This window comes from Eriocheir sinensis, chromosome 30 (assembly GCF_024679095.1).
Source record: "Eriocheir sinensis breed Jianghai 21 chromosome 30, ASM2467909v1, whole genome shotgun sequence".
Taxonomy (NCBI): Eukaryota; Metazoa; Arthropoda; class Malacostraca; order Decapoda; family Varunidae; genus Eriocheir; species Eriocheir sinensis.
The window spans coordinates 15844862-15869861 of record NC_066538.1 but is presented as its reverse complement, the minus strand read 5'-3'; the positions used below and the strand labels follow the sequence as shown (position 1 = coordinate 15869861).

General features: G+C 44.5%; 2 protein-coding genes across 4 annotated transcripts in view; one reads left to right on the top strand and one right to left on the bottom strand.

Moving 5' to 3' along the window:
- The first annotated feature begins 2028 nt into the window (after positions 1-2028).
- On the top strand, positions 2029-12322 carry LOC127005631 (mitochondrial import inner membrane translocase subunit TIM16-like). The gene is made up of 4 exons (XM_050874622.1): positions 2029-2288; positions 7150-7234; positions 9023-9231; positions 11072-12322. The coding sequence occupies exons 1-4, from the start codon at positions 2286-2288 to the stop codon at positions 11171-11173; spliced, it is 399 nt and encodes a 132-aa protein (XP_050730579.1). The 5' UTR covers positions 2029-2285; the 3' UTR covers positions 11174-12322.
- LOC127005630 (uncharacterized) overlaps positions 8389-25000 on the bottom strand; it is a 32896-nt gene continuing 16284 nt past the window's right edge. The window contains exons 1-5 of one of the 3 annotated variants that reach the window (XR_007758762.1): positions 16415-17072; positions 13603-13749; positions 12540-12687; positions 11020-11276; positions 8389-9105 (exon numbers count right to left, since the gene is read on the bottom strand). Coding sequence is in view for 1 of the 3 variants with exons in the window: in XM_050874621.1 (XP_050730578.1) it covers positions 11262-11276; positions 12540-12687; positions 13556-13749; positions 16444-16680 (594 nt within the window). In the remaining 2 variants the exon portion in view is untranslated. Of the gene's footprint in view, positions 9106-11019; positions 11277-12539; positions 12688-13555; positions 13750-16414; positions 17441-25000 lie in introns of those variants that run through there. The other 2 variants (XM_050874621.1, XR_007758763.1) reach the window with 2 other exon arrangements.

Here is a 25000-nt window from a genome sequence, read left to right as displayed (position 1 = left end):
GCTTTAGCATGTAGCAGCGACGGGCCAAATTTGTGCCATGATATAAATCCCCCAAAATAGATGTTACATAATCTGATCACAAATACTTTGATATATATTATGAAATGGTTTGTGTGAGGGGTGATTTTTTCTCATTTATCTTGCTTGGAGGGACCATTAAGAAACATGATCCCCGCTGCTACCAGGTTAATCATAAGTTTCCAAATAATGAATCATGATTTTCTTTAAAACTTCAAATTTTAAGTCTCCTGAATCCCATAGCACCATAGTCAGTATTATCAGATGCCTCTTCCTCTCACATCAACTATTTGTAAAGGCCTCAAAGGAGCTCACTTGGGTTCTAATAAATGTTTTTTTAGGTTCATGGTACATAAGAATGGTCGGACTTTCAGAAGGGCCATAAAATTACCCCTGGAAATGCCCAAAACTCCTACACTAGCCTTGTCAAATGTTTGCTTGGGTGGCAAAATGTTTAAGAATATGACTGAGGTTCTTTGCTATAGAGCAGGGCTACTCAGCTAATATGGTCAAAAGTCCCGTCAGACAAGCTCAAATGTATGCAGAGGTCCAGATAAATATTGTAGCTGGCCTCCCCGGCTCCAGGAGTAGGAAAATACAACTAAATAACATGAAGGTCCTGGCGATGGATTCTTGCAAGTGTATTTCCTGAACTGCCTGTACAACCTACAGTCAGTCGAGGAAATACACTTGCAAGAATCCATCGCCAGGACCTTCATGTTTTTTAGTTATATTTTTCTACTCCTGGAGTCTGGGGGCCAGATATAACACTCAGAAGAAGGTCTTGGACCGCGGGCCGCCAGTTGAGTAGACCTGCTGAGAGGCTGCTCTCCAGTGCTGGCTTGTGGAAGACTACTCACTGGGTCATCACTTCTTTAATTGATAACTAACTACCAGTAACCAGGCAGCAGAGGTGCACAATTCTTAAGCCCGTCTTCCTCAACATATTGGCCCCTTAGTACATCTGTTCTACTTCTAGAAGCCCCTTGTAGAAGTTCCTTGGATATTTATGGACTGTTTTGTGATCCCAGTGGTAATGCTGCAAATACTGCAAGACTTCTGCACCACCAACGGGAAAAAATCATCCAAGAAAGCCCAGTTGGTTTTCTTTGTGGCCTTGGAATTTAGTTGTACTGGGAGCCTGATGCGTTTAAGAATATGATGGACCCTAGTATCAACAAAGACATTCAAAAAGGGTCATGAGAGAACTCACCGAAAATAAAACTGCTGTAGCAAGTAGGAAAAAAAAAAAAATGTGGGTGATTGTGTCAAATTGAGCTCAAGGCACTCTGAGACCCCGAGTCCCCCACTTTGTTATTCTGTTCCACCAAGGACATCATCTGGCGGGTCTTTGTAGTGGGGTGGACACTGGGACATGATGAGGATGTAGTGACCTGCCTCATGTGGAAAGCCTAGCTCCCAGACTCCCATCTAGTCTAGTCTAGTCGGTTGCGGGTTCGATTCCCAGGACTGGTAAAACCCTTTTACAGATCTATTAATTTCTTGTGCGCTTCATGACACACAGGTGGTATGGAGGTAGGTAAAATAGAAATTCCGTGTCATTACAGTGGTGGCAATGCAGTGGACATCCTCTGCTGTGTCTGTTTTCCCTACTTAAGGAACAGGATAGATAGTAGATGGCCCATGCTCTCTGAAACTGAAACTTAACATTTTCAATGAACATAATTGAGTTCCTTGAAAGTGGGAAATATCAGCGGGAAACAAATTATCTTGGTCAGTCTGCCAGAGAGGCGCCTCGATCCTCGCTGATGGAGTTTAGGCGGCCTTCAACGTCAGGCGAGTCACTACATTTTTATATTTTTTATTTTTGTGTGCTGCCTGTAACGCAGGTATAGGTTCTCTTGAGGGCCTCTCTGACGGCCCCAGCCCGTTAGTGGTGCAGGCTAATTTTATTTATAGTGTCTGCCGTGGTATACGACTCTTGCTGGGCCCATGCTGCCCCCGGTGCTCCTCGTGATCGAAGTCGCTGAGTCAGGGTTGTCAGTCACACCCAAGGCGCCGATCCAAAGGCTACACCGACAGTGGGTGCTGGGTGACTCCCGCCCTCAAGTTTAAGTTCAAGTTCACCACAACATCCTTGCCGGTCACACGCGGGTCACACCACCTCAGCACACCTCTCCCAGCATGGAGGGCTGAGCCAGGCACGAGGGAGTGTTCATTACAGCCGTCACCGCCGCGTCCCATGCTGCGCCGCCCACACGCCGGCACCTGAGCCAAGGCGTTGCGTCACCCGGCTGCCTCACGGAATGGTGAGTGCTCTTCCCTGTGTGGGCAAATAATTATTGTTCTGTCTTGATCAGGGTCCGGCAAATGTTCGTTAAAGGCATTATGCAAAGGTCAACAATTCTCATCTTATTTGGGTTGACTCGGCGGTGCCCCGTGGCGGGTGGGCGGCACGGGTGTGTCTGGGCCAGCCCCCGCCCGCCGCACCCCCCCGGAGACTGCCACCTTTTGGGGAGGGACGGGTTGGTGACAGGCTGGTGATGGCAGTCATTTTGCATGAGGTTAATACTGACAACTTATACTGCGGTGTGGCAACGAAAGAAACTTCAAAATATTGGTGTTAAAAGGGTAAAATTTTACAAGTGCGCCTGTCGCACACTGGCAGACAAAACTATTGGTAGAGATTCGTTTTAGTACTGTGCCAGTATCTCATTATCTACTTTACGAAACATCACTATCTCTTCATATATCTTTTCTACAAACCTTCAACAGTCATGGAAACGCTTTCAAAATCCAATTCAAGGACTTTTTTTACTCTTGAAAATAGGGAATAATGTTTATGAAAGTGCGTCGCCTCCTCTGGCGACGGTGGTGCCACTGCCGCCGCAAAATAGCTCGCAGAGGGTGTAGAATGGGGGAGCATATTTAAACTATTCCAACTGAACTTTACGACCTGCTAACAGGGGGGCTGCGCCCCCCTCGACCCCTCCTCTAACCAGAGGGAGCGCAGGACCCCCCCCCCCTACATGTATATGCGACTTATTTCTGCGAGGACGCATTTCTCGCTGCCGCTGCGGCCGTTGCCAGAGCAAACCTGTTATTTTTATACAAATGCTGCAAATTTTATCATGGAGCATGAATATAACATAACCTTACCTAACCAAATAAAACCCTCTGCGAGCTATTTTGCGGCGACGGCGGCACCATCGTCGCCGCCGCCAGCACCAGAGGAGGCGATGCGCTTTCATAAACATTATCCCCTATTTACAAGAGTAAAAAAAAGTCCTTGAATTGGATTTTGAAAGCGTTTCCATGGCTGTTGAAGGTTTGTAGAAAAGGTATATGAAGGGCTACTGATGTTTCATAAGGTAGGTAATGAGATACCGGCACGGTACTAAAACGAATCTTAACCAAACTATTTTTTGGGGATAGTTTTTGGTGTTTTGATATAATTTTTCAAATAGTTTCTGACATAAATGATTAGTTTTTATAAGGTAAATCAAAGAAAATGGAGGCACTGCAAGAGGGACACTCATCCTTTAATGGAACCCACCAATATTTCTGCCTGCTGGACACTCGTCCTTTATTGGTTAAACTAAAACTAACCTGACCTTACCTAACCTAACCTAATGGGGGAGTTGCACCCCCCTCAAACCCCCCAGTAACTTTTTTCTAACCAAACGGGGCGGTGGTGGTGAGGCTGCTGGAACATGTACAGTGCCTGCAAAAAGTATGTGGAAAATGCACGAGTTATGGCATATGAGTGACCTTCCATGATAAGAGCTTGCCCAAGCAAATAGCAGGCTTAGATCTCATTATAGTATTACTTGGCAACTACAGTCAATGTCTAGCAGCCCTCTGCTACGAACAGATGGTGACTGAAGCTTGCCAGGAAAAGAAATTTCTGCCTTTTCTTCTCCCTTGCTTTTTCCCATACCAACACCTATGCACACACCTAAGATGGGTCCCAAGAACCTCGCTGATCTAGAAAAGGCAAGTATTCTCGCCTATCACAAAGAAAACATGTCAGTGAAAGAAATTTGTGAACAGGGAAAGGAAAAACCGCTGTTTGTAGCCCCATATCATGAGCGAAGAATCTTCCTCGAAATGAAGTTCCACCATGTCAATCAGTTCCAGGGCGCCCCAGGAAGACTTTGCTTACTACAGACAAGTTGATTAAGAGAGCTGTATTGAAAAATCCCAAGATAACAGCAAGACAACTCAAACAAGCCTACCCTTCCATCCTTGATAATGTGGCTGTACGCACCATCCAACACCGCTGTCAGAGGGACCTGAAGCTGCATCTTTGCTCTCCAACCTCCAAACCCCTACTGACTCGCAAGATGTGTGTTGCTCGTCTCAAGTTTGCAAAGAAATACAAGGATTTCAACATTGAAGACTGTAGAAGGGTCATGTGGAGTGACGAGTCCACTTTTCTACATGGTGCAGAGAGGCGTGGCAAGCTGAGGCGTCCCTCTGGGATGAGCCCTCTCGACCCCTGATACCTGCATTTGACTGTCAAACACCCACCTTCAGTCATGATTTGGGGTTTGTTTAGTGGTGGAATGGGGCGGGGAGGAATTTATTTCCTTCCCAAGAATGTCACAATGAATGGAGACCGCTACATTTAAGGGACGGGTATCGTATTTTTGAGTGAAAAATCAACCAATATATAAAATGGATTTGCACCCCGCGCTCCTGTCACCAGCCACTCCCTTCACCTCCGCCACTCCACCTCACTTGCCTCCTTCCTCTTCTTTTGACTACCCATGCTATTGGTGACAAAGATAACTCCTTCAAGTTAAAGTTTTCTAAAGAAAGAATTGCTACGTTACATTTGTAAGTCACTGACACAACAAAAACACGCCCTCACACTCACCATTACTTTGTTGAAGTGTCACTGGTCGTTGTCGTTGTCGTCGTCGTCTGCCGAATCCTCACCCCTTTCTCCCTCCTCCCTCCTCACCCCGTCCTTCCACCTCCTGTGAGGAGGTGGAAGGATGCTTGGGTGCCATAGTAGAGGTCAAAATGCAGTGTACATATTCCAGAGAAATGTTCCACTCACAGTGCCGGGTAGCTTCAGACTGAGACTGTCTCCACGCGGTGACGTCATCGATGAAACTTGCGTTAAGTCGAACATATCGCGTTAGTTAAACGTATCTCCTTAAATATCAACTCGTGTTAAATCAAAAAAGCGTCATTTAAACTCGTGTTAATCAAGAGGTGACTGTATATAAAGTAGGTCAGATGAAGTTATGTAAGGTTAGATTACTTCATGCAGGCAAACTTCACTTTGTGAACAGGTTATATTCTTGAGAAATCATTCCTTAACAGAAGATTTGTTGTGTGAAGCAATTATAACATGGGTTAAATGAAATTATATTCAGGACCTCAATTATTTCCCCTTAAACTTTTTTTTCTTTTACTAAGTCATCCTTGTGTACTTCAAGTTCCTTTGCAATCATATACAAATTGACCCTCTCTTCTGCCCACTCAGTTCTGTTTACTTTTACTTTTACTTTTTACATTCTCTCTCTCTCTCTCTCTCTTTCTCTCTCTCTCTCTCTCTCTCTCTCTCTCTCTCTCTCTCTCTCTCTCTCTCTCTCTCTCTCTCTCTCTCTCTCTCTCTCTCTCTCTCTCTCTGTCTGTCTGTCTGTCTGTCTGTCTGTCTGTCTGTCTCTCTCTCTCTCTCTCTCTCTCTCTCTCTCTCTCTCTCTCTCTCTCTCGCACGCACGCACGCACATACACACACACACACACACACACAGTGTGCAGTGTGCAAAGTTTCAAGGAAAAGTTGGATAATTGTAGATACGGAGACGGGACCACACGAGCGTAAGCCCAGGCCCTGTAAAACTACAACTAGGTAAATACACACACACTCACAATTACATGAGCTTGTTTGCAGATTATACAAAATTGCTGAGACACATAAGAAATAGTAAAGACTGTGAAATTCTGCAAGAGGACCTAGATAAGACTTGGGACTGGAGTAAGAAATGGGAGATGGAGTTCAATGTGAAGTAATGTCATGTAATGGAAATGGGAAAGAGTGGAGGGAGACCAAAATGGACATATAGAATGGGAGATGGAAAAATATTAAAAGTTCAAGCTGAGAGAGATTTGGGAATGATAATACAAGGTAATCAAGAGTCATGTAAATAGGATATTCGGAGATACGTATAGAATGGTGAGAAATATAGGAATAGCATTCCATTACATGGATAAAGATATGATGAAAAGGATGATTACCACTATGATTTGACTAAAGTTGGAATATGCGGAAACTGTGTGGTCTCCCCATAAGAAGAAACGCGTAAAAAAACTAGAAAAAATACAAAGGATGGCAACGAAAATGGTTCCAGAACTAGAGGGATTGTCATATGAAGATATGTTAAAGGAAATGGACCTGCCAATATTGGAACAAAGAAGAGAAAGAGGTGACCTATACAAATTTAGAAATTGTGGAATAAAATGGAAGAAGTAGATAACGAGGAGTTGCTACTAAGAGAATTAGGAAACACCAGCAACACAAGAGGACACAGTAAAAAATTGAGGAAAGGAAGATGCTTGAGAGACAAAAAAAATATAGCTTCCCACAAAGAAACATAGAGGTTTGGAACAGACTAAGTGAGGATGTAGTATTGGCGAAGAGTGTGCACAAATTTAAGAAAAAACTGGACAAGTACAGATATGGAGACGGGACCACACAAGCGTAAGCCCAGGCCCTGTAAAACTACAACTAGGTAAATACACACCTACCTCATGTGTCTAGCTGTCCATGTACTATGCTTTTTTTCCCCCAGTCATTTATAATGTCAGTAGGCTTTCCTGATGGGGCCATAGACATATGTTATATTTTTGTTAATCTTGCCTTGGTTTGGACACTATTTAAATCTGTGGCAACACTGTAATGGAACGTGTTCAGTGTTGTGGTGAGCATCCTATTCCTTCACTTCTACAAGGCTAAATTAAACTTTGAACCTCCAGCCTATAATTTAATCAGTGCAGGAAGCTTTGTTATGATTGTAGAATCAGTTTTGGTTCAGCCGTGGACCCATAGAAGCCGTTGTGTTTAGCAGGAATTTTTAGTAGGTGAAAGGTTATGTATAATGTGACATCATAACTATTTTGTTGTGTTTTATCTGTGTGTGTGTTGTGTTGCAGGCCAAACACCTGGCGCAGCTGGTGGTTGCTGGACTACAGGTGGTGGGCCGGGCCTTTGCCAAGGCACTCAGGCAGGAGATAGCAGGTGAGTGTTGACCGGCTGCTGGCAGACAGTTTATTGGCTCTCTGCCTCCCTTGCTTGTACTTTTATCTTATGTTGTGGACCTGGTTGACAAAATTTGTGCTGGCTGGCTTGCCTCTCCACCTCAGTTCATCTGTTGTATTGTATTTGCCAGGTACTGTTCATGATGATATCACCACCATAAGGGTAACAACTCTGATTTTGACCATTTCTCATGACTTTCAGGGAAAAACTACAGTGGCCTTGCTTCCAACACATGATTTGGTTTGAGATTGTGTTGTGTTTGAATGAAATTCATATTGGACAAACAAATGAATATGATAAAAAAAACAATTTTGTTGGAGAATTTCTGAAAATACCATAAAAATACAATAAAAATCAATAAAGATTCATCCTGGACATGGGGACAGGCAGAGTAGTTCATCCAAGTTACTCAGATCTAGGCAAAAAATGCAGCTCTGCACACCACCACTCATCACATTGCTCATGTTACTGGCTGGCGTCATACACCATACTTCCGCCTGATTGGTTGGGAGCAACAAGTGTAGTGCGTGATGGACAATTTTTCCACTTTTGGCGTTCTCTCTTGGTGCCGCAACTGCGTGGTCATATGGCACTGAACAGTTTTTCCATGCATTATAGAAGAAATCTCTGTGGATTTGGGCCACTTGTTAGCTGGGGTTTGCTGCATGTTAGACCATTTTTAATGTTACAATAATTTTTAAAAATGCTTGTTAAAAAAATTGCCATGTCGGACATCAGATTCACCGGACAATCATGCGATGGAGGCGAGGCCACTGTATTTTGACTGAAGTATTAGGTTCTTCATTTAAAATTGTGATGATAGTAATGCCAATAATTTGTCTTCATCTTCAGCAGACAGGTTGAGTATACCCAGCCAGGACCTGAACCACAGGTGTGGCGCACGCCGCCACCCTTGCTGTACCTCTGTACGGTGAGGGTGGTGGTGTGCGCCACACATGTGGTTCGAGTCCTGGTTGGGTATATTCATTATGTTTAAAGTACATGTTGCATTTTGTGACCCATCATTGTTTCATTTATGATAACACTTACTTTTTAATTAAAGGTTAAGAAACAGGGGGATAGATTTAAAAGGTTTAGTAAGTAATCAGTTTATTGCTCATGATATGACCGTTTCACATTGTAAGGTTAATTATTACACTGTTTAGTTGATACATCTTCATACTACTTCAACCAAGACTTAGTTTGGTATTACTTCAGCCAAGACATAGTTTGGTATTACTTCAACCAAGACTTAGTTTGGTATTACTTCAACCAAGACTTAGTTTGGTATTACTTCAGCCAAGACTTAGTTTGGTATTACTTCAACCAAGACTTAGTTTGTTGCCTTTCTGGTAGGTGCGGAGATTTACTAAACAAGTTTGGTAATTGCTGGGTTATGTTTGGTGGTGGGCTGGCCAAGCATGTGTACTATGTGTATGTTGGTCAGTGTAACATAGTGGCCAGTGAGTAATTATCAAATATAACAAACAAGCTTAGTTATGAATGGAAGCAGTCAGAAATAGCAAACTTTTAGCCCAAATAATGAACAAAGTAAGTTATGAACCAAATATTCAGATCCCTCGGATGACAGATTTTCACGCTGTAATGTCACTCCCTTCCCCCCAATTGGCTCATTAAAGCAAGGGTTTTCTGTGTATATATATATATATGGTGAATATTGCAGTTTTTAGTTCACTTTTCAGTCACCTCGTCCTCAGTCCAACCAGTATTGAGTCACAGCGGAGTGTTGCTTTCGTTGTATTGCAGCGAGCCAGGCGGCAGCACAGCGGGCAGGAGGCGGGGCGGCAGGCGCTCGGCACTCAGCAGCCAACCAGAAGCTGGGCATGACCCTGGAGGAGGCCAAACAGATACTTAATGTGGAGGAGCTGGACCCAGAGAGGATCCAGAAGAACTATGAGTACTTGTTCAACATCAATGACAAGAGTAAAGGGGGATCCTTCTACATTCAGAGCAAGGTGGGTGACATTTTGGAAGCAATGTTCTCTAAATACACAGATTAGAAAAGGTAACTACAGTAGACTAATGATTTGTTTGGGCATTTTTTTTCCTAACCTGTTGATGAAAATGAAGTGTATACATGGTCCACCAACCAGGGATAGGATATTTGTATTCAAGTACGTTTGAATACAGTATTATATGCACAAAATGTTGGTAAATTGGCTGCCCAATAACCATTGATTCTTCATTTCCACCATCACGTACAGTTTTGTAACCAGTGAGGCACGATAACAGGGGATGGGTGTAGTGTAGCGTATTTCTATTGGGGTGTTTTGAGATAAAAGTGAGCTTGAGTTAGGGGTGTGTCATGTCACCATGGTTGTTCAGTATTTATATGGATGGAGTTATGAGAGAAATGAAGGGCAAAGTTAGGGAAGTTGGCATAAAACTGTACGCTGAGGGAAGGAAGTGGGTGCTGAATTCAATCTTATTTGCTGATGACATGGTGCTCATTGCAGAAAATAAAAGTGACTTACAAAATTCGGTCAGTGTTTTTGATATGTCTGTTATAGGAGAAAGCTGAAAGTAAATGTCAACAAAAGTAAAGTGATGGTTTGTGAGTGGAGTAGAAGTGAGGTTGTAGATTTTGTATGCCCATGTAGAGTGGGAATTGAATGTGAAAAAGAATGCAAAATAATTTTGAATGGTGAAGAAATGGAGGAGGCTAATGAGTTTAAGTACCTTGGATCAGTTATGTGTAAGCATGGTGGTACGGAGGGAGAGACAAGAGAAAGGGCATGGCAAGGAAGAAGGGTGGTAGGGTCTTTGGGACGAATCATGAATGGCAGAAGTGTGAGCATGGAGGTAAAGAGGGATTTGAGAAATACAATAATAGTACCAACCCTCACATATGCAAGTGAAACATGGGCCCGGAATGAAAGTCAGAGGTCTAGAGTGCAGGCAGTGGAAATGAGTTATTTGAGGAGTGCTTGTGGTGTGAGTAGAATGGATGGAATGAGTAATGAAGGTGTGTACGAGCGTTTTGGAATGTGTCACAGGGGTGAAGGGAAGAAGTGTGGAGTGGTGGAAGAAATGAAGCGACAGACTTTAAAGTGGTTTGGCCACATGGAGCAAATGGAGGAGAGTAAGATGACCAGGAGGGTGTATGTGAGTGAGATAGAGGGAGGGAATGTTAGAGGTTGACCTCCAGTGAAATAGAGAGATAGGGTGCAGGAGTATGTCAGGGAGAGGGGTGAAAGACCCTTGAGAAACTTTGAGCAGGCAAGAAGGGAGTGTCTGAATAGAGAAAGATGGAAACTCTTCTGCCGTAGCCATCCCATAGTGGGAGCTCCTAGGAGCAGGTATCAAAGATGAATGAATGAAATGTTTAGAGCTTTCCAGGGACAAAAGAATACCCCCCCGTCAAAACTGTGAGGGTGTTTTTTCCTTCACTGTGTGAGTACCATTGTCTGATGCACCACTATATACTAACCCTGTAGTGTAAATTTCATGTGAGTGTTGGGCCTCCCCAAAGCTATGCTACACAGACATTGAAGGAATAGGTGTATTGGCATACAAAATTATTATTCATGATAAGAATCCCCAAAATTTGACCTGAAGAATTGTGGACCAAATCAGATATTTCCATAAGTGTTTATCGTGGGCCATAAGTCACCCGTGCCCTGCCTAGCTGCTTTGCATCTCAATGGGTCTTTATCTAAATCTCTTTCTTCAGCCACACTCATGAGATGCCCTCTACTTTAGGCCTAGAGTCAACCTTCCCAGTCATTTTATCCCTGTTTTACCTTTCTGAGCTGGTGACAGTAATGCCAACATGCTCTCTTGCCTTGGTCACAGGTGGTTCGGGCCAAGGAGCGCGTGGACAAGGAGCTGGAGGAGGTGGTGACAGCCAAGGAGCAGCAGCAACGCAAGGACACCACCCAGGATGGCAACACCTGAGGCCCTGCACCGGCACCACCGCCGCTTTCACCCTGCCCTCCCGACATGCTCCCAGCAGTGGCTTGGCCGAGGGAGCTGAGCAAGTCAGCTACGATGTGGTGTGCTGCTGTGCAGTAAATGAGACTATTGTAGTGGAAATATATAACGGTGATTCAGTTGGACATTTATTAACTGCTGCAATACGTAAATGTCCCATTCCTTAACCCAAATTGGAGAAAATTGATAAATATAATTTAACCCTCTCGCGCACGATGACGCATTCCGCGTCATCAAAGGTAAAAAGGTCCTGGTGCACGATGACGCAAAACGCGTCATAAAAGTTAAAAAATTGATTAAAAAATAAGTTTTCGGTGGAAGTGCATCAAATTTGGTGTGTCATTTGTTGGGATAAGTTTCTTAATGGTAACATATGGCAACCTTTCTAAGGAGCGTAAATGAGGAGCGTGGAGTGATTTTTAGTTGTTAGCCTACTCTGACGGGAGAGGAAAAAATACAGTTTTATTGGTGTAACTCAGGAACTAATAGGTGTATGAAGATTTTGAGGATACCATAAGAATCCTCACTAAATTCCACTTTGAAACATATATTCAGCTAAAAAAGTTGGCCCTCAAAATTTCGAGATAGCAAGTGGGGAAGAGTTGGTACTTTGGATTTATTGTCTACAATACTCTATACAGAGACTTGAAACAAGTTTCTATTGTTTATATATATTTTTTCCTCTATTTTTATTTGCGCATGTTCTAGTATAAGTCTTTATGAAGCCACGTTTATTGGGGTACGATATATCTGTGATGGTAAAATACATACTGGAATATAGAGTTTCGCGGCGGCAAAAAAAAGGCTGGTCGGGCCTGAGAGATGCATGGTGAGTGGAAGAGAAACTTACTGGAAACTTACTGTGCGCGAGAGGGTTAAATTGGCCACATCTTTAAAAATGTTGAAATTGCAGTAATAAAAGCTGAAAGTATAGTAAATAAACTGAAAAGTGTTCCGTGAATTGTAAAGTTCATAGAGTCTATTACTGTATAAAGTATATAAAAGTTTATTTTAAGATGTGTGAGGGAGTCAAAGTTTGCTGTAGTGAGTTCTGATAATGGCACCGTGACTACCTCCTGTGTTACTGTTTGTAAATAAATATTCTTTTGTTAATGATATTTCTCATCAAATGTGAATGAAACCGTATTATTTCTTATCGTTGATTCGTCACAAACAAGAAATTATGGCGCAGGACTGTGAACAAATTCAAACAATCATTTTTCACCCGTGTTATGAGAATGAAACGAGTTCCTGCCTTAAGTGATTTGACGGCCGAAAGTTGCATCTCCTGTTTTACTCATGCATGTGTTGTTTGAAAAGATCCACGTACCTTCACATTGTGCCTCTGTGGTGAAGTGGTTAGAATGTCTGGCTCATTGTGAATCTGTGGGTGTGGGTTTGAATCCCTGCCAGGGCAGTCAGCACACAGCCCACCCAGCTGTTCATCCTCCCTTTTGGGCTGGTCAATAAATGGGTACCTGGGGAAGGTAAGCTGAGGTAACCCCAATGCTGCATGTGTCCCGGGGTAATGTTCTCATCCACCACAGGCTCAGGGGTCAATGAGACGGAGGTGAGCACTGAAGCCATAGTTTGTCCCTAACTTACATATCTTCAGTTGGATTACACAAACTAAAATAGACCACAGAATTGCTTGAAAGATGATGAAGTGTTTTATAAAACAATAATTCCACCTCCCTGCAGTACATCCATAGAATATTGTAACTGGCAACTAAATGGACCAAAAATTATTCCTTGCTGCAAGATGGTACAAACACTGTAATGAATGCACATTATGGGAGAGGAAGGAGGTCAAGGATGGGTTGGAGGGAGGGAGGACTGCAGTACACACGGGCCTGCACTCGCTAATCTTTATTTAAAAAATTGTTTCCTAAAAATATTGTCATATTTTGCATAATTTGTGAGGTGACTGGTAATCAAGAAATTTTCTTCCTACAAAATCTTACTTTTTTCCTGAAATGATTTGGTAGTTACTGCAAAAATGATGATTGACAAGTGGTGCGTATTAACATTTTTGAACTTTCTACTTCTTCTTGCTTTAATTCTATTAGTGTAGTCACTTTACCTTATGAAATAAATTTCCATAAAGAAAAAATTCTTGAGTAAAGTGGAGTACGGGAAAATATTTAGTATAAGAAATTAACTGCAGATCTGAGGGTCTGAGGCACTCTTTTGTCACCCTCCAGGCAAGCCTCCATGCAGGCCCCCTTCCCATCCCAAGTACCTCACGGCAGGATCCATCAACTTGCTTGTCAGGAGCTATAGAGGAGACAGCCTGTCCAACCGCATAAGGGAAAATTGGGATGTTAAACGAGGAGAAGAGACTACCATATAATCAGAGTACGACTGAGAGGTTTGCATGAATGGCAGATTACCTTTGAGCTGTGACTCTTCCAGAACCAGCGAGGCACCCGAGTCACTGGCCTCAGCACTCCAGTCAGCAGCCAGGAGCAGGGATTTCTGAGTGGGCCAGTGAGGAGTGGGTGCTGGGGGTGTGCAGGGCCAGGCTGGGGCAGGTGCGTCTGTTTGGCAAAATATGACGGTGTTAGTATAAGATAAAGGGGAGACAGTTTTTGACTAAGTGTCTGTGCATAGAAATCCTGACAGTAACTCTGCAGGTAACGAACAACTCCTGGATGTCATGCAGAAGGTCAGTGACATGAACTGAAGTGCAGACTTATTTATAGTGATTTTAAATTGTCAAACAGATTAAGGTAACTGAACAACATTAAGAGAACTGAAGGACATGGAGTATAACTTTCTGGCAAAGGTGTGTGACTTTTTTAGAATAGAATATCATTGCTTGTAAAGGATTCAGTGGCAGTAATAGAGCCATTTCTTTGGACCTGTTTGGTTCTGAGAAAGATATTATCCACAGTCTGTAAGTTTAAGCACCGATAAGATGCATGCATTAAAATTTATTGACATATATACAAGTAGAATAATGTAGATGAAAAAAATGTATGTGAATATGAAGAAGCAGAGACTATGAAGCTTCCAGACGTGAAGTGAACTTGAATTGATAAAAAAATATATTAAATAAGCTAAGAAAAGTAACTGGAGAAAACTTGTGAATGAGTTACAGACTGCTGTTGATGAATATAAGAATACCAAAGAGGGATTTTAAAGCTGGTGAGAAGCAGAGAAAAAAAACAAAGTAGAACCACCAATGAACAAACTATATATGGTCTAAAATTAAGAAGAAAATATGAATGTATGAGAAAATGAAGATGAAAACAAAAATAATTCAGAAACTTTGTAGGATTCGGAATATTTGGAGGAAGAAAAAACGGATATAAAAGGTTAAGTTTATAGACAAAACAGAAAAATTAATTACAATAAAAAATATGGAAAAAAGTTCATTGCTGACGTACTTAGTGCAGAGTATAAGCCAAAGCTGTTTCGGAAATATTTGCAGAACAAGACTGGGGTTAATTAAAACACGCTAGATTTCAGTAAGATAAAGAACGATCAGAACAGATGAGGATAAGGCTGAAGTGTTGGCAGGCAAGTTTAGTGACTTTTAAAGATGTGGATGCTTCAATAGTTGGGCATATAAGAACATTCCCCAATACGGATAATGTCAGTGTAGAGCCAGGAAACTTATATGGGTCGTATTTCAAGACATTTCGCCGCCCCAAAACACATATCTGACAAGGCTTTCGTAGTAGTTTGGGGTATTTCTAGGGGTAGTTTTATGGCCTTGGTGGTAGTTTGACCCTTCTTCTGTACCATGAACCTAATAGAACACTTCTTAGAACCCGACTGGTCTCCACTTTGGTCTTTGAAATAGCCGATGTGAGAAGGAAAAGTGTCTTATTATACCATAGGCCCGATAGGGAATATGGAGAAGAGTAACTGCACTGCTTTCAGATAAATAAAATACTGCCTGGGGGTTGCGATGGCATGTTCCTCCCTTCTCCTTTGTCGTTCACCGGCAACAATAAACTTTACCTGCAACAATAAACTATCAATCAATCACTATCAATTAACACAAAGTCAGTATTAACCACACGCGGGATGGCTAACTACCCTTCAGTATTAGCCGTTAAGCCATGCACGTTACCTTTACGTTGGGGTAACAAATGGTTTATTACGTACACACAAGCCTACATTTCCTTTCTTTGTATCAGTGATGGCGGCCCGGACACCCACCTCGCCCAGGGATCACCTTCTTAAACGCCTCGGCCCTCACACTCAGATTTGACAGGTCTTTCGTAGGGGTTTTGGGCATGTCAAGAGGTACTTTAATGACCCTGATAGTAGTCTGACCCTTCTTCTGTACCATGAACCTAAAACTACACTCATGATGACCCGCTTGCTCTCCTTTATGGCCTTTGGAAAGAGTTGATGCGAGAGGTGGAAGGGACTCGCCTCACCAACGTGCCAGATTATCGTACTCAGAGCATCGTATTTACCGGTTTTTCACTCATACCTATTGCCAAGAAACAGCAATAATTAACCATTTCAACGATAAATATGTATGAAACCAGGGTAAAGATTCGTATTAGGTCCGTGCCAGTATCTCATAATCTACTTTACGAAACATCACTGTCTCTTCATATAAACAGACATGCAAACACTTTCAAAATACAATTCAAGGACTTTTTTTAACTCTTTAAAATAGGGGATAATGTTTACGAAAGCGCGTCGCCTCCTATGGCGGCGGCCGCGGCGACGCTGCAGCCGCCGCAGCCGTAAAATAGCTCGCAGAGGGTTTAGGGTCGGGGAGCATATTTAAACTACACCAACCGAACTTTACGACCTACTAACGGGGGGACTGCGCCCCCTTCGACCCCCCCTTCTAACTGGACCCCCACCCCCCCCACATGTATATGTGACTTATTTCAGCGAGGAAGTATTTTTCGCAACACCGGCTGCAGCGTCGCCGCGGCCAGCACCAGAGAAGGCGACGCTTTCGTAAACATTATCCCATATTTTCAAGAGTAAAAAAAAAAGTCCTTGAATTGGATTATCAAAGCGTTTCCATGACTGTTGAAGGTTTGTAGAAAAGATATATGAAGAGATACTGATGTTTCATAAGGTAGGTAATGAGATACTGGCACGGACCTAAAACGAATCTTAACCGAAACCAGTTATTTAGGTGGAGGAGACAGTTTTTGGGTTGAAAATTGGCAAATATAAGAGACTGAGCACGAAAATCTGGCAGCGTTGCACCTCACCCACCTCGTCCTCCCCAGCCCCGTAGACGTCACCTCGGCGCTGCGGTGGCCTTCATGGAGGGAACCTGGATCTTTATCTTCCAGCGGCCCATGACGAGTCTGCAGTAGAGTAGCAGGGGTTTTATGGCCACAGGAACACAGCCTCACCTGCCCACTGACCTCCATACCTGCGTCACCCGGCCGCCGCGCATCTCCCTCCCTGACGAAAAAGTGAACCGCGAAGCTGAACCGTTTGAAGCTTCGGTATTCTCGAACGCTTCCGCGCCTCATTAAAACTATTTCCAAAGGTCGAAAAGGAGATTAATTGGATCCTTATGAGAGCTTTTTCACGTTTATTGTACAGGAGAAGGGTCAAACTACTATGTTACCCACTGACTTCTAGTATGTTACCCAGGTATAAAACTCCAAGGTCCACATTTTCAAGTCTCAGGGTCTTGTTACGACTATTTTCAAGGTCACAGAGGAGATTAACTGGGTTTTCATGGATGGTTTTTCTGTTCCCGTCGCAGAAGTCGTGTTAAACTATTGCTGGGATCACAAAGCAGGCCATGAAAACCCCAGGAACTTCTACGAGGGGCTTTTGAAACAGGCTAAGGATATGTAGGTCAGATTAACTCTTCCTCATTTTATCCTTAAGTTTTCTATTTCCCTAATCTTCTTTTCCTCTCTCTTGCAAATTATCACCTTTTCCCTCCCTCCCTCCCTCTCTCCTTTTTTTTTCTCCCATATCAAATTCATCTCTGTTTTCCTTCCTTTCTAGTGTTGGGTTAAAATATTTCTTATGTATGTAATCCCTTAAAATATGCCCCGTTAGATTTGTTAAAGTGGAATGTGATGAATTAGAGGGAATACTACTAAAATTGAGAGAGAGAGAGAGAATGTGTGTGTGTGTGTGTGTGTGTGTGTGTGTGTGTGTGTGTGTGTGTGTGTGTGTGTGTGTGTGTGTGTGTGTTGCAAGGGTTGGCGCCGGGCTGGCAGTAAATTTTGGTTACGTTTGGTAAATATTCTTTTTATGGATACGGACGAGAGTTTACTAAGCAGGTATTCCTTCACCAACACCCTCCACCCCCCCCACCCACACCCACCCATACCCACACCCTAATACAACCACACACACCCTTACCCATATCCACCCCACACACGCCTACCCACATATCCATACCCACATCCACACCCACCCACACCCACGTCTCTAACAACACCCCCCTACTCCTCCCCCCCCCCCTCCTTAACACACACATATCTTGTTGATCTAAGTAACAATGGAAGAAAAAAAGAGAATTGAAATAGAAAGGAAAGGAATATTTATGAGTGAAGCCAAAAAAAGATTCGTGGTTATGATAATTCCTGCTACTCTCTCTCTCTCTCTCTCTCTCTCTCTCTCTCTCTCTCTCTGTCTGTCTGTCTGTCTGTCTGTCTGTCTGTCTGTCTGTCTGTCTGTCTCTATCTCTCTCTCTCTCTCTCTCTGCTTCTCCTTACCCCCCCCCCCCCTCTGTCTGTCTTTCTCAACAACAACAAGAACAATAAAAACAGCATAAAAATCTTCATATAGATCACACGTATGAGGTAAACATATGAAGATTCTGGCGTCAGTGGTGTAGTGGTTAGGGTGCCCAGCTTTGAATCCTCCGGTCCGAGTTGGAATCCCGGGCAGTCGGCGCACAGCTCACTCAATTGTTGATCCTCCCTTTTAGGCTGCTTGATAAATAGGTGCCTGGGGATATCTGGGGAAGGTAAACTGGTCACTCGGATGTCACGCTGGCTCTGTGTCCCGGGGCATATTTCCAATTTCTCAACGGGTACGCTCGGCTGTAGCTTCGATAATAACCACGGGAGTTCTGGGCATATTTCCAATCTCTCAACGGGTCGGCTGTAGCTTCGATAATAACCACGGGAGTTCTGGAAAATACTCTCATTGTGATTCCCACTCAAAATTACGTGACTATATTGTAATTAATCCCAAGCTAGCCTAACTGAACTTAACCTAACCTAACCTAACCTAACCTGACCTGACCCGGGGCATATTTCCAATCTCTCAACGAAAATAACCACGGGAGTTCTGGAAAATACTCTCATTGTGATTCCCACTCAAAATTAAGTGACATAACTATAATTAATCCTAAGCTAGCCTAACCGAACTTAACTTGATCTAACCTGACCTGACCTGACCCGGGGCATATTTCCAATCTCTCAACGGGTGCGCTCGGCTGTAACTTCGAAAATAACCACGGGAGTTCTGGAAAATACTCTCATTGTGATTCCCACTTAAAACTACGTGACACAACGATAATTAATCCCAAGCTAGCCTAACCGAACTTAACCCAACCCAACCTGACCTGTTCAAGAAAGGGCGCCACATACTCGTACAGAGAAGGGAATACGCGTTCAAGGGTGACAGATTTTTCTCCACTACAGACTCAACGGCTAATCCCCAGGTTCCCCAGGTACCCATTTGTCGACCAGCCCTAAGAGAACGGATGAACAGCTCATTGGACTGCGCGCCGACTCCCCAGGCCGGGATTCGAACCCAAGCTCGCAGATTCGTGGCTAGGCACGCTAACCACTGCAACACGGAGGTACAAAATGAAGTGGTAAATTATTGTATTACTAATAGCTGAGGGTTGGTGATGATAGAGGTGCATGAAGGGTACATGATGGGTACATTTCTCTCTCTCTCTCTCTCTCTCTCTCTCTCTCTCTCTCTCTCTCTCTCTCTCTCTCTCTCTCTCTCTCTCTCTCTCTCTCTCTCTCTCTCTATGTGTGTGTGTGTGTGTGTGTGTGACCTGGGTTCATTCCTCAGCACACACACACATATATATACACACACACACACACACACACACACACACACACACACTTAATGCTCCACCACAGGGCTGTCTCACCACCACCACACTCACCGCACACCTTGGCAACACCATAACTAGGCGGTGATGATGATGATGGTGGTGATGATGAGGGTGATGATGATGGTGGTGATGATGATGATGGGGGTGGTGATGATGATGGTGGTGATGATGATGAGGGTGATGATGATGATGATGGGGGTGGTGATGATGATGGGGGTGGTGATGATGATGGTGGTGATGATGATGAGGGTGATGATGATGGGGGTGGTGATGATGATGGGGGTGGTGATGATGATGGGTCCCTTCCCTCCTCTTTTATTTTTCTTTCCTCTTTCCCTTCCTTTACTTTCCTTTTCTTTTCCCATCTTTTCTCTTATGTTCCTTTCCTTTCCCTTCCCTTCCCTTCCTTCTTTCCCTGGTCTTCCCTTCCCTTTCCTCCTCTTTCTCTCCCTTCCCTTCCCTCCACTTTCTCTCCTTCCTTCCCTTCCTTCCCTCCCCTCCCTCCCTTCCTCCTCTGCATGAAAGAAGTGAGGTAACAACTGCGCATCGCTTATGTAACAGGGAGGAAAGGGAGGGAAGAAGGGAGGGAGGGAAGAGAGGAAGATGGATGGGGAGAGAAGAAGGGGAGGGAGAAAGGATAAATGATGAGGTAATTAAGAAAAGGGAGGAGGAGGCGGAGGAGAGAGAGAGAGAGAGAGAGAGAGAGAGAGAGAGAGAGAGAGAGAGAGAGAGAGAGAGAGAGAACAGACAGCAGAAAGCGGAGGAAAGGGAGACGGAGAGAGGGAAGGAGAAAAAGGAAGGATGGGAGGAGGAGTAAGAGAAGGGAAGGAGAGGAAGAGGGAGGAGGAAAGAGAAGAGAGAGAAAAGGTTAGGCGAAAGGGAAGGAAGAGACGGGAGGAAGGAAAGAAGGAAAGGAAGAAGGAGAGAAAGGAGGAAAGGAAGAAAGAAGGATAGAGAGAAGGAAAGAAAGAAGGAAGGAAGGAAGGGAAGGAGGGGAAGAACGGAACGGAAAGGACGGGAAGGCGAAAAGAAAGGAAGGAGGAAGGAAATGAAGGAGAGGGGAAAGAAAAGAAAATGAAGAGAAAGAAGGGAAGGAGGATGCGAAAGAAAAGAAAAAGAAGGGAAAGAAAGAAAGGAAAGAAGAGAAAGGAAAGGAAGGGAAGGAAAGGAAAGGAAGAAGAAGGAGGAGGAGGAGGAGGAGGGGTGGAAGGAGAGGAAGAGGAAATAATAGAAAATAATAGAAAGAAAAGATTGTGAAGGAAGTATAACATGAAGGAAAAAGAAAGAAAGGAAAAGAAGAAAGGAAAGGAGAGAAAGAGAGGAGAGAGAGAGAGAGAGAGAGAGAGAGAGAGAGAGAGAGAGAGAGAGAGAGAGAGAGAGAGAGAGAGAGAGAGAGAGAAAATGAAGAGAAAAAAAAAGATTTGGAGTGAAAGGAAGGGAGGAAAGAGATAAAGGAGAAGAGATAGAGAAGAAGAAAAGGCTGGAGGAAAGAGAGAATAGGAGAAAGAAGAGAAGAAAAAAAGGAGGAATGGAGAGAGGGAGGAAGATAGGAAGAATAGACAGCAGAAAGGGAGGGGACAGAAACAGACAGACATAGACAGACCAACAGACAGACGCACAGAAAAAAAGACAGGTAGGAAAGACAGACACTCTAACAAAACAAACAAACAAAAAAACCCAGAAAAAAGACATTAAAAAAGACAGATAAACAGATATAGACACATATTTACAAACATGCATACATACAGAGAGGCAGACAGACTTACATACATACATACAGACAGACAGACACACAGACAGACAGACATACATACATACATACATACATACATACATACACATATACGTACATACATACATACATACATACAGACAGACAGACAGGCCTTCCCTTCACCCTTGTCAGTTGTTACATAATAGGAAGCAACCCCAAAAATTATATGCTTATTTTTCTCTCTCCTTTCCTCCCTTCCTTCATCTCCCTTTCTTCCTTTCTTTCTCTTCCTTCCTCCTCCTCCTCCTTCCTTCCTTTCCTTCGTCTCCCTTTCCTTCTTTCTTTCTCTTCCTTCCTCCTCCTCCTCCTTCTTCCCTCCTTTCCTCCACCTCCCCTTGTTTCCTTCTTCTTTCCTCCTTTTTTTCCTTCCTTCCCTTCCTTCCTTTCTCCTCCTCTCCTTCTTCCCTCCTTCCTCTCCCTTTTTTTCCTCCTTCCCTTCCTTCCTCCTCCCTTTTACTCTCTTTCCCTCCCTCCCTTCCTTCCTTCCTCACCTTTCCTTCCTTCTCTTTCTTCTCTCCCTTTTCTCCTTCCCTCCCTCCCTCCCTTCCTTCCTTCCTCTTCATTTTCTTTCATTATTTTCTCTTATTCTTTCTTTCCTCCATTTCTTCCTACATATTTTTCTCTCCTCTCTCTCTCCCTCCTCCTCCCTCTCCTATTTCCTCTCTTCCATTCCTCTCTCCATTTGCATCCTTTCCTCTCTCTCTCTCTCTCTCTCTCTCTCTCTCTCTCTCTCTCTCTCTCTCTCTCTCTCAATTCTCTTGTTTTTCTGGCTATGAAGAAGTTATGGAAGAGAGAGAGAGAGAGAGAGAGAGAGAGAGAGAGAGAGAGAGAGAGAGAGAGAGAGAGAGAGAGAGAGAGAGAATGACGTAAGAGCTCGAGAGAAAAAAAAACAAGGAAGATTTAGGAAGGATAAAGATTACGTCTCTCTCTCTCTCTCTCTCTCTCTCTCTCTCTCTCTCTCTCTCTCTCTCTCTCTCTCTCATTCACCATCTAAAGACAGTCAAAGAGTACACACACACACACACACACACACACACACACACACACACACACATACGCAAGGTCACTCATATGAAGGTCACGAGGTCACACGCTCAAGAAGACAACTGGGTCAACACGTAAGGGGAGATGAAGAGGAAGGGGGAAGGTCAAATGTAGGGTACTGGGTTAATATTCTTACCGTATCGAGACCTCGGATCTATATGAAAAGCCCCTCGTAGTTGTTGTTGCTGGGATTTTCATGGAGTGTTTTGTGATCCTAGTAATAGTTATACAAGACCCCTGCCTCTTCCCTCCTTCCTCTTCTTTTTTTCCTCCTTCCTTCTCCTTCCCTTCCTTCCTTCATTCCTTACCTTTCCTTCCTCCTCCTTCTTCTCTCCCTGTTTTCCTCCTTCTCCTATTACTCTCCTTCCCTTCCTTCCTTCATTCCTCACCTTTCCTTCCTCCTCCTTCTTCTCTCCCTGTTTTCCTCCTTCCCTCCCTTCCTCCTCCCTGTCACTCTCCTTCCCTTCCTTCCTTCATTCCTCACCTTTCCTTCCTCCTCCTTCTTCTCTCCCTGTTTTCCTCCTTCCCTCCCTTCCTCCTCCCTATTACTCTCCTTCCCTTCCTTCCTTCATTCCTCACCTTTCCTTCCTCCTCCTTCTTCTCTCCCTTTTTTCCTCCTTCCCTCCCTCCCTCCCTCCCTTCCTCCTCTGAACTGGAGTATCACCCATGAAAGTCCGGTTAACCTTCTATGTGGGCTTGAGAAATACTCGTAATACGTTCTGAAATACGGGCCTTAAAACAATAGCTGGAACTTAACGTCATTGTGATACCTTATGCTAAGAATGAAACTTACGATACAACGATAAGGGAAAAAAGGAGGATGGGAAACTTAATAGAAAAAATGAAAAAAACAACAACAATGGGACGAGTATAGAAAAGACGAAATATGAGAAAAAAAGAAACAAAAGGAGATAAAAAGATAGAAACGAAGATGAGAGAGAGAGAGAGAGAGAGAGAGAGAGAGAGAGAGAGAGAGAGAGAGAGAGAGAGAGAGAGAGAGAGAGAGGACACAAAGAAAAACAATTCAATGAGAGAAAAAAAATAACAACAAGAAAAAAGAAGAAAAGGAGAGTGAAGGAAGGAAGAGAGGAGAGAAGGGGAGGAAAGAAGGAGGGATGGAGGAAAGGACGGAAGAATGGAGGGAAGGGAGAGATAAAAATAGTATTCCTTCTCTTCCTTTCCTCCATCTTGTAAGACTTCACTAACTTTTTTCTCATCCTAAAAAACCTTGAGAGAGAGAGAGAGAGAGAGTGAAGATTTGATGCTTTAAAGAAAAAAATACATATAAATTCCCTTCACCTCTCCTCCCCCTCTCTCTCTTTCCCTTCACCCTCCCCCTTTCTCTCTTTTCCTCCCTCTCTTTTCCTTCCCCACCTACCTCCTTCCCTTCTCCCTTCCTCTTTTTCCCCTTCCACTTCCTCCCCATCCCTTCCCTTCCCTTCCCTTCCATTCCCTCCCCTTCACTTTCCATCCACTCCCTCACCTTCCCTTCCACTCCCTCCCCTTCCTTTCTCTTCCCTTCCACTCTCTTCCCTCCCCTTCCCTTCCTTTCCCTTCCACTCCCTCCCCTTCCCTTTCCTTCCACTCTCTCCCCTCCCCTTTCCTTTCCTTCCTTTCCCTTCCCTTCCACTCTCTCCCCTCCCCTTCCCTTCCTTCCCCTTCCACTCCCTCCCTTTCCCTTACCTTCCTTCCCCTTCCACTCCCTCCCTTTCCATTCCCTTCCCTCCCGTTCTCTTCCCTTCCACTCTCTCCCCTCCTCTTCCCTTCCTTTCCCTTCCTTCCCCTTTCACTCCTTCCCTTTCTCTCCCCTCCCCTTCCTTTCCCTTCCACTCTCTCCCCTCTCCTTCCTTTCCTTTCCTTTCTTTCCCCCTCCACTCCTCTCCTCTTCCCTCCTCCTATTCCCCATCCCTTCCACTCCCCCTCCCCACACACAAGAGGGATAGGGGCGGGCCTGGTGTGTTAAGAAGGCCCCATCACCCTTCATGACGTGGCTGGCGTTTCCTTGGGCCCATCATCCCATCAGGTGCACAGTGCTCGCCTCGGCCGCCTCGCCAAACCTAAATATTGGTGATGAGCTGCTTCCTGCCGCCGCCGCCGCCTTCTGTTGCCTGCATGCACCAGACAACATCCCCTCCTCCCTCCCTCCACCCCAGCTTCCCCTCCTACCTTCCCTCCCTTTCCTCCCCTTCCCCCTTCACCTCCCCTCCTTCTCCATCTCCCCCAGTCCCCATTTCACCTCCTTCTACCTTCCCTCCCTTTCCTCCCCTTCCCCCCTTCACCACCCACCCGTTTCCTTCCCCTCCTTCCCCATCTCCCCCAGTCCCCATTTCCCCTTCATCCCGTCCACCGGCCCTCCTTAATTCCCGTCTCTTCCCCTGCCTTCCTTTCCTTCCCTCCCCCTTTCTCTTCCCTTCCCTTCTCTTCCCCTGCCTTTCCTTTCCTTCCCTCCCCCTGTCTCTTCCCTTCTCTTCCCTGCCTTGCCTTTCCTTCCCTCCCTTTTCCTCCTTCCCTTCTCTTCCCTGCCTTACCTTTCCTTCCCTCCCCCTTTCTCTTCCCTTCCCTTCTCTTCCCCTGCCTTGCCTTTCCTTCCCTCCCCCTTTCTCCTCCCTTCCCTTCTCTTCCCCTGCCTTACCTTTCCTTCCCTCCCCCTTTCTCTTCCCTTCCCTTCTCTTCCCCTGCCTTGCCTTTCCTTCCCTCCCCTTTTCTCCTCCCTTCCCTTCTCTTCCCCTGCCTTACCTTTCCTTCCCTCCCCCTTTCTCTTCCCTTCCCTTCTCTTCCCCTGCCTTACCTTTCCTTCCCTCCCCTTTGCTCTTCCCTTCCCTTCTCTCCTTTGTCTATTATCGGAGGAGTGGCGGCTCAGGGCCCAGTGAGCAGCCCAACTTATAATCTGTCCAGCGCCGGGACCAGCTCTTGGAAGGATACA

Coding starts and splice junctions, on each gene's coding strand:
- LOC127005631 (XM_050874622.1), top strand. Junction 7,235..9,022: donor ACTCAGGCAGGAGATAGCAG/GTGAGTGTTGAC, acceptor GTTGTATTGCAG/CGAGCCAGGCGGCAGCACAG. Junction 9,232..11,071: donor CCTTCTACATTCAGAGCAAG/GTGGGTGACATT, acceptor CCTTGGTCACAG/GTGGTTCGGGCCAAGGAGCG.